We start from the raw sequence: 9,643 nt of genomic DNA on the forward strand, positions 1-9,643 counted from the left end.
CACACATTGGTCCTTTCAGGGGATTCACAGGAGGACAAAAGAATGAAGACGTGAAACAGGATAAAGACGATGTACTAAATATATTCTCTGTGGCTTCAGGACACCTATATGAAAGATTCCTACGGTTAGTTCAGAATTTATAATCTGGGGAGTCTCAAATGGTGCCCTGCTTTCCACAAGGAAAAAGGTCAGACTTCGCAAGAATAGATGTATAAAAAAAATCAATAGCTCAGAAATCCTCTAGATTTTGCATCTACTGTATTATAGGAACTTCTGTCTGCCTAACATTCATACATTCAATATAGACTTAGTTTAACAGACGGTAATGTTGCTGTCCTGGAATTTTCTCACTACAATATAACCAAATACAAATGTATTGTGAAGAAGTTACAGAGTAAGTCATAGTTGCTTTGGGAAATAATCTGAACTTCTGTTCTCAAAGGACCGTGAAAGCCAACAGGTTGTATATTCTCTGACTAGTTAAAGTTTGGGGGTTAGTAATTTTGTAGAGAAAATCAAGCAATTTGCAGCAGGCTGAAGCTACCTGCTTTTCATGCCTGAAGATCAGTCACCTGACACACAACTGCAGTTAATCTAATAATGAAAACCAGCAATTTGTAACTTGTTACACAGCCGATCTCTAGTGGGTGGCAGTTGTTCCTGTAAATGCTTTATTTTTTTTCTTCTGATAGCATAATGATGTTGTCTGTGCTGAAACATACTAAGACTCCTTTGAAGTTCTGGTTTCTGAAGAACTACTTATCACCTACGTTCAAGGTTTGTTACTAATTAGGTATTTATTCTATCGTCAGGAAAAGTTAAAAAAAAAAGTTTCAACTTGTACATCATACTATTGTGTTACCTGTCTGTACACCTTCTATTCTGACAAAGCATCAAATTGGTATAAGTTGGTGATTTTGCCTAAAAAGCTTTGAGAAATAACAGACAGGTTGACAGTGGACTCATGCTGAAGGTAAATATTTAAGAGAACAGCACATACTAGGAAAATCACACTTGAAAGAATCTGAACTTTTTTTTCTGTGACTTGCATGATAAAGATATAGATTTTAAGATGAAATTCAGGGCTTATAAACTTACATCTAATACATAAGGGTTGAAAGATTCTAGAAAAAAAAACTACCAGAGAAGCAGCGCCTATGACTAGGTGTGGAGGGAACTTCTTGAGAAGTTAAAACCATGTTTCAAGACTGACTAGAGTACATGAGCGCTGCATGGTAGAGAGTGGCACAGGCCCTAGATGAGTATGCCTGGAAATACTTATCAATTAAATGTGATACATCATAAAACAAACAGTAGAATTCAAAACAGAACCCAGAGGTGAATGGATGCCAAAATGTTCAGGAATTTGCAACTTTTAACATTTAATATTAGGAAGTAGCATTTCTTAGAGAATCTTGCCTCTTCAGCATGAACTCAAGGGGAGATAATTGTCAGTGTCCCCGTTGCTACAGACATGGGCTGTGCTGTGACTCTTCTGTTGTCAGTCACCTCTTGGGGTGGTGCAACAATACGCTTTCCCCCTCCCTTCCTAATGCTGTGTTGTACCAGCATCCCTTGGCTGAACCTGTATGCTGCCAGTGTCAGAGGAAGCCTCACAGCTGAGAATGTCACTGATTTGACAGTGAGCCAAGTTGTTCTAGTAAAAAATTTTTCCCAATTATTTTCTCTCATTTTATTATTCCCATTTACACTGCTTTTAAGGCCCTAAATAATAATTCTGCCATCTGCAAAATTTTACGATTTCAGTAATGCATTATTTTAAACTTATCTGTGGTTTACTATAAAATGGCTCATAAGTAATTGTGTGGAGAAAAATGCCAAAATATTTAGTTCTTCTGATAGTTGGCTTTATAATTTGTACTGGTTGTTCAGTTTGGGGCCATGTCTCTGTTTGAAGTAACAATGAAACTGTAGTTGTTCTTTCATTTTCTAATATTCTATGCTGTACTATAGGACTGAAGTCTATCTCTTGTAATGCACTTTACTTTTACCTGCAGAGGAACAAAGAACTGAGATAAGCTACTTTTTTCTCCCTCCCTCTGCAGGAGTTCATCCCGTACATGGCCGAGAAGTATAACTTCCAGTATGAGCTTGTCCAGTATAAATGGCCACGCTGGCTTCATCAGCAAACAGAGAAACAGCGTATCATCTGGGGCTACAAGATCCTCTTTCTAGATGTGCTCTTCCCATTAGCTGTTGATAAAATCCTGTTTGTGGATGCTGATCAGGTAACACAGAAATTGGAATTACTTGATCTTTTCCTTTTTTCTTTTTCTGTTTTTCTTTCCTCTAAGAATAGAATGTTCTTGAATACAATTTCAGTATTATTGGAAAGGTTGCAAGTTTGAGCCCTTCAAGTCATGCCTGTGAAGGTTGTTTCTGTAACTATAGCACGCTTCAGCGAGTGCTGGTTTTTCTGCCTGTTCCCACAAAGACTGGTTTTGTTGGCCTGTCTCTTACTTTTGTCTGGTTCCTTGTTCACTCACTGTGATTCCAGCTAGTTTGCCAAATAGATTCTTGTTTCACCCTTCCATTTTTCCAGTTCCGTCTGTTCTTCCAGCCTGCAGATCACTTACCACATATGGTATTTTCCTAAGTCACCAAACACCCTCCCTCTCTCACCCTCCTGCTTTTAACTTGGCCAGATCTGAGTGGCTTTCAGAGGAGCGGGAGGGCAAATCCCCTGTGCACGGAGCCATGTCCTGCTGCAAAGCAAACGAACAGTGTCTGTAAGGCTTTGTATGTGCTTACTGCCTGAACAGTTTGGAAGTACAGGCTATGTGCGCAGTGAGAACTGCCAAGAGTAGTCCTTCAAAAGCATATATGAAACAGAGAAGTACAGATTATCAACACATAAGTATAAAATGCCTGAGGTGTTTTGGCATACGTACAGTATGATCCCATGTCAGTTAAACCCATTACAACTTATGCTAAAGTATTGCCTAGGATAAATTTCCAGCTACACTGTTCTCATTTTAGGCAGTTTTTGCTCTGTTTATGGAAGAGATATTAATCCATTTTTTTCCCACTGGAGTGGTATTTTTAGAGTAGTATTACTGCCACAATGTCTGTGTCAAAAAGACATTAAAAAGCCTTCATCCCTGAAGAAACAGTTTGCAAACTTTCAAGAGGAAAGGATACAAAGGATCACAGTAGAGTTCACACATAGTGAGGATTCTTGCTACTCTTTAAGCAACAATTTGGCACCTCAGCTGTCAGTCAACCCCTATCGGATTATTTTAAGCTCTATTTTAGTTGCTCCAGTTCTAAGGGCAGGGGAGACAACACCTTTTGTGCTGTGGTTTTGTACTATGTATACATAATGCAAAAGGCTGCAGAGTGTAACAGGTAATTCTTTCTTTAACTTTTTGCTCAGTTTGAATTAAATCCTGACCAGCATTTCAAAATAACCCGTGACAGGCTTCTGCAAATAAAAATAAAATGTCCTTTCCCTTCAGATTGTGCGCACAGATCTAAAGGAATTAAGAGATTTCAATCTAGATGGTGCTCCTTACGGATATACTCCCTTCTGTGACAGTCGGAGAGAAATGGATGGCTACAGGTTCTGGAAATCGGGATACTGGGCAAGTCATTTAGCTGGAAGAAAATACCACATCAGGTACTGAAGAATTCAATTTTTTCAAAATAGAGGGGGAAAGCTTTTGCTACTACTTAAAATTAGCAGAAAACTAGCTGAAGTATACAACGCTGCAGTGAACCTCTTCCTGCTTACTGTTGCCTCTTTAAGGTTCCGTTGCCTATGGTTCATTTGAAGCACTAGGGACACTGAAATTACTTTCAGTACACTACAGCTTTTACAGATGAAGAACTGAAGTGCTAACTAACCAGACATCTTCATTTGTTAATAACAAGTGATGGAAGAAGGGACTGCGTGACAGCAAAGCTAAGATAGATTTGTTGAATTTTTTTTTTTTTCATACATGCCATGACCTTGTTAGAATTGCTTTCCTGCCTTGTATTACAGAATTTGATGTACTGCCACCAAGAGATTGTTTTAGTGTGTTATACCTTGGGGTCTGCTGGGGCTGCAGTAAGTCACCCATCAGTCAAATGTCATTACTAATTGCATCATCTCCATGTAGTGCTCTGTATGTTGTGGATCTGAAGAAGTTCAGAAAGATAGCAGCTGGAGATCGACTCAGAGGACAATATCAGGGTCTTAGTCAGGATCCTAACAGTCTGTCCAACCTTGATCAGGTGTGTTTTTATTGTGTTTGCTTTGCTTTGTTTTACTGGGGTACGATAGCAGGTTGGGACCTCTCCTTTCCTGGCCAAATTTCAATCACAGCCAGATGCCGGTGGCAGTCCCGTAACGCCCTGCCTTCAAATGAGGCAGGTATTGATATATCAGTCATAACTGGTGGGTGGAAACAACACCTTCCCCTTAAGTGTCTTAAGACGATCACCTTTTCCAGCATACTCCAAGACAAATACATAGCACAACTGGGTGCTTGTTTTTTGAACAATCCAGCCCTCAGTGCTTTATTGTGCACTGATTTAATAACATGGAAATAAGGCTTGTACTGTGGCGGATGGACAAAATAACACAGTGGCTTTAATCAGTTAAGTCTTCCTAACTGGTCCAGTAAAGGTTTGATACTGGATTCATATTACTGCTTTAATACTGTTTGCTAAATAACAATTTTCAACAAAATAAGATGAACAGTTGTAGTGTGCAGGTTTTTTTCCAAAGGACTTTGGAATGGAAGGTTGACTCCTCACTTTTTAGTTGCACTGGAAAAAAAAAGCTCTTTATAAAAGTTAAACTTCTCAATACTGTCTGGCTGGGGGGGTTGTTCCTCCCAGCCTGCACCCTGTGGAAGCTGCTACTAACTCCTATTCTTCACAACAGGATTTGCCTAACAACATGATCCACCAGGTGCCAATTAAATCACTCCCACAGGAGTGGCTGTGGTGTGAAACATGGTGTGACGATTCCTCAAAGAAGAGAGCAAAAACCATTGATCTGGTAAGTGCCATATGTCTCCCTCATTCTCATGTCACAATAAAATATAGTGACCTCAGGGTCTAGGCACCTCCTCCTGTATTGTTACTTAAATGTTTTCAGCACTTCAGTTTTTTGCTTTAGCTTCTGTATTTCTCTTACCTGGAGCAGTGGCATTATGATGAATTCAGAGACTTTACACTGTACTGTAGCCCAAATACAAGTGTGTGGTGTTCACCAACAACAGATTAATGCCACCAGGGGGAAGCAAACGCTATTCAGTAAATACACCTTTTTATGCATTAAGTGTCTCAACAGTTCGTGTATTTTATTTGCAGTGTAATAACCCAATGACCAAAGAGCCCAAGTTGCAAGCAGCAATGCGGATAGTTCCAGAATGGCAGGACTATGATCAAGAAATCAAACTGCTCCATAGTCTTTTCCAGAAAGAAAAAGAAGCAGGAACACCAGCTAAGATGCCAGGACAACACACACATGGTAATCTTTCTGACTACTTCCCCACTTCTGTGACTTTCTTCCTCCCTGTTTGCACTGGGGTTAAGTTGCATACTCGTTCATTGTAAGCTTGCACCATGCGAAGGCTTGAATGAGGGCTCCGTTAAATAATCGGTGTATTTTAATGGGACAGAAAGGCCTTGCTGAGCAAGGCAGGTGTAACTTAACCTAAAACTCAGAACAGAGGGCTATATCGCACACTTGTTCCAGTTCTGTTAAAGACCCTCACTGTTCCTGCAATTTTATAAGCTCAGCTTTATACTTATCTTGGAATTAAGTGCCACTATACACACTGGGTATGAATTGTTCTGTGGTCACTGGTAACCTTGCAAAGAACAAGTCTTTGGGGTTTCTATACTACTTTTCAAACCAACCTGCCATTGAGGCAGCTGGAAATGGAGTGCTCATTTTTCTCTCTTCTACAGATCCAGCAGCACATGTGGAATTATGATCCATGGAGAAAAATTCAAGTTAGACTGTTTCATAGACAATTTTTATATTGAAACCTAGTTTTTTCTGGTATGTCTGCAAAACTGCTGAATAATTGAATGGGATGATGTATGCATTTTTTCTTACTTGCCTTTGGGTTAATTTCTGCATATGAAATAAGATCTGGATTGCTGGAATTAGCATTACTGGTTTTTTGCACCTGTGGTGGAGATGAAAGAGCCCCATGATGGAATTTAGCATTTCAGAAACAAACCTTCAAAATCCACTGGAAGAGCCACAGCCTGTTCCTTCAGCTGTTGCTACCTCCACCACTGATGAAGATCCCGTTAGCCTCAGATCTAACTTGAGAGCCTGGCAATCAGAGACCCATTGAGCCGTTGGCTAGAACATAAGTCCTAACCTCAACCGATGGAGAGAATTTTTCCAGGTAACATTAAAAAGCTCAGAATCATGCCTTGAGTTTGGGATACTGTTTTATCTGCAGGTTTTCAAAGGGTTGGAAATGCTTCTCAGATTTGTTCAATATGCCCTTGATTTTGTAACAAAAGTCCAGCATTACTTAGATTTTCTATTTCCTGTCTTCAGTTTTTGCCCAACTTTTTTAAGGTTTGGCTTAATGTAAAGCTACCACAATCTGTTTAAATGCCCATCCAGATACAAATGCCTAAGCTTACACCGTGAGCAGAACATTGAATTTGACAGCTCAGTTCATCCTAGCCCATCTGACTTGAATCAAAGTGCCCTCCTTCCTTTCTGCTCAGTTTAAGTCGGTCTGCAAAACTGGTAGGGCCTTACTATTGCTGTGGTTCACTGATTCATGAATGTGTTTTGTTTATGAAAAATCTGTGGAAGTTTGGAAGTTTTTCATCATGTAAATTTCATTTTTATTTTTCTTCAAACAGAGATGTTGTCACATCAATAAAAACTTTGGAGTTCCTAGGTCTTAACCTTTTAGTTCACACTCAGTCCTTTGATCATCGTTTTTGCTTATGGTCCTAATATGATTTTGGGGTTTCTGAGTATTTCACCTGCACTTGTTTTCATTCTGCGCACAGACAAGAAAATGTTTTCCTGCAAGAATTAATTACCGTGGGCTAGTTTTATCATTCATATCCATGTCTTAATTTTTGAAGATGATACTGTTATAGTTCTGTGTTATGAACATACCAATTAAAAAAAATCCTTAAACCCCCGTTTCCCTCGTTCTGTAGGATTATTGTCTGCTCCCTAGAACACTGAGAAGTTGAAGAGTTAAAATATAAGAACTAAAGTAGTAGTTCTAGTAGTAAAATATAGCTCCTATGCGCTGCTTCTTTAGAAATCCAAACTGGGATCGTCTCTGCTCCCATGATTTTATACAGGTAAATATTCTGTGCTGCAAGAGCTTCACACAAAGATAATCCTGACTTAAGAAACTGTTCTAGAATTATTGTATTATACATCCTATAAATGGAGGAATCTGAAAGACAGCAGTTGTAGTGTTTAAACGGTTCAATAGGGCAGCCGAACAGAAAGGCAGCTCTTCTCCAGCCAGCTCAAGAAAGGGCCCAAATCACTAACCCAGACTCTAAGAAAAAAAACATATTAAAAGAAATAGCTGGGTCCCCTTGCTGGCACTGTTGACAAGGCCAGTAAACTAACCAGTAACACTGCACATATGTTTCTGGTGGGTATCAAAAGTGTGTAACTCTAGAAAGGTAGTGGAAAGGACAGTTTATAATTTCCCCCTCTCCAGAGGGAGAGCTTTGCAAACATGGGGGGCTGGACATCAAACCCTGAACTGCCAGAGTATGAGTTATCAGCTTGGGTATTTTCCACTTTGTGGGTTTTTAAATTCAGATAGTCTCCCTGATGCTCTGTGCATTACAGGTGGCTTATGCTTCCCATCAAAACTGTTCCAGTTAAGGATAAGCAAACTTAACACTAGAAGGATATTTTTTCTAGTGTAAAAAGCAATAATGTGCCTGCCAACAAATTAAAGGCATTACCTACTATGTTCATTAGCCTATTGTAAACAGATAACAGAGCACAGGTAAGATGTTGGGGTTGGACTAGATGACCTCTAGGGGTCCCTTCCAACCCAAAACATTCTATGATTCTATTACCCTTTCTGTGTTTAGCTTCAAACCACTTGTGCCTTTTTAGAGCCCTAGGAATGGCACAGGATCAGGTGGGCAGCAGCTGTACACCACAGGTTCATCCAGGGCTGGAGGGGCAGCAGAGGAGGATCACTTGGGATGGATGGTGTGTGGAGTGCAAGTTTTCTGTGAAACAAGACCCTCTCTCCTATCTAGAACCATATTTGGCTTAATTTTTTTTTTTTTTTTAATATTAGAAGCCAGAAGATAGATAGAGAGTAAAGTAACCTCTTAAATTCAGCACAATATTTGCAATGCCTTGTTTGGAGTTGAATAAGGAGAAAATATTTTTAAATTGCATGTCAGTTACAGAATTGTTTTTTTTTTTTTTTTTAATTATGCTCCTCCATTCTAATAGTAAATGTATGCACTTAAACACCCACACTGCATACTTTTTTTTTTTTAATTCTAAGATGTAGCAAGCTATTTTTGTTACCTCTGGTTAACAGAGACCATGCTGTTCTGTTCAGCTCTTAAGAAGAAAAAAAAAAAATTAACTCACCATTGATGTAGAAAGAAATTGTGAGATTCTGTACCTTTTGCAGTACTCTTGAATCCTGTACCTGTTCTCAAGTACATTATAAAATGCATGTGGTACTAATAATTCTGAATGTGAACTACTCCAGTGCTTCCTGGGAGGCCTCTATTTATTTACACACTAGAAGAACAATCACTTATTTTGGATTTGTGCATACGTTTGCTCATGGTGCTCAACTGGGCCTTAAAAGAAAAATGTTTTGACAGCTCCATCTAGAACAAATCTAAAAGTAAGATGATTACTGAAATAGAGCTACTTCTGATCATACCACTGCTGGCCTATTCCCATAAACTAGTGGGACTGATAAGAAAAAATAGAAAATAGGGATTATAGAGGTCACAACATAATTTTGGATCCCTCAGACTAGAAAGGCTACTTCTGTAGCAAAGTGATGACACTGTTCCCAATCTCTGGAAACAAGCAGCTTGAAAAGTTCACACTGAAAAATGCCCAGGACTTTATTTTAAAAGGAGGACTTCACTGCCTTACTAGAAAACAAATAGCAGAGAAACATGTTTTTAGGCTCTCTCTTTCATTTAGCTATGGGCTGTAAAGGAAATGAAAAGGGTAGGACACGTACAAAGCAGTAAATACCCAGTCACATTCTTAGGAGCCAAAACTTTTTTTTTTTTTTAAATATAAACTGGTTTGCATAGCCAAATCTTCTGTAATCTGTTCAAGAATATACCATAACTCAGTGTGGCACTGATACCTACCAACCCAAGATAGTGGGAGTTACTCTCTACTGAATGTTACCTGAACTGAGATTACAGTGCGTTGCCCAGTGCAGTGGCAACAGTAAGATCTGTCTACCCTAATAAAGCCTTTTGCTGTTCTGTACCCATGCCTCTCGTGTCAGTTATTTTGGGTCTGGTAACTGATGTTTTAATGGAGTTGCTTAGCATGTGTTTTTCACTTATTTTTCTATTCAAGTGTTGGGATGCTGTTGGAAAGCCTTCTAGAAGGGAAAAGTAAAGAGCTCCTCCCCCAAGCCAGTCTTGTTAATCATGATAT

At 39.2% G+C, this 9,643-nt stretch overlaps 1 protein-coding gene across 3 annotated transcripts in view; it reads left to right on the top strand.

Annotated features, from left to right (window-relative positions):
- The window catches only part of UGGT1 (UDP-glucose glycoprotein glucosyltransferase 1), a 47,455-nt gene extending 38,022 nt beyond the window's left edge, over positions 1-9,433 (top strand). For 2 of the 3 annotated variants that reach the window (XM_035894968.1, XM_035894969.1), the window contains 8 exons: positions 20-124; positions 693-777; positions 2,067-2,249; positions 3,480-3,640; positions 4,125-4,239; positions 4,895-5,011; positions 5,326-5,485; positions 5,929-9,433. In XM_035894968.1, coding sequence (XP_035750861.1) covers positions 20-124; positions 693-777; positions 2,067-2,249; positions 3,480-3,640; positions 4,125-4,239; positions 4,895-5,011; positions 5,326-5,485; positions 5,929-5,954 — 952 coding nt within the window. In that variant the 3' untranslated portion in view covers positions 5,955-9,433. Of the gene's footprint in view, positions 1-19; positions 188-692; positions 778-2,066; positions 2,250-3,479; positions 3,641-4,124; positions 4,240-4,894; positions 5,012-5,325; positions 5,486-5,928 lie in introns of those variants that run through there. The other variant, XM_035894970.1, reaches the window with a different exon arrangement.
- Positions 9,434-9,643: the final 210 nt, after the last annotated feature.

This window comes from Egretta garzetta, unplaced genomic scaffold, assembly GCF_000687185.1.
Source record: "Egretta garzetta isolate BGI_Z169 unplaced genomic scaffold, ASM68718v1 scaffold775, whole genome shotgun sequence".
Taxonomy (NCBI): domain Eukaryota; kingdom Metazoa; phylum Chordata; class Aves; order Pelecaniformes; family Ardeidae; genus Egretta; species Egretta garzetta.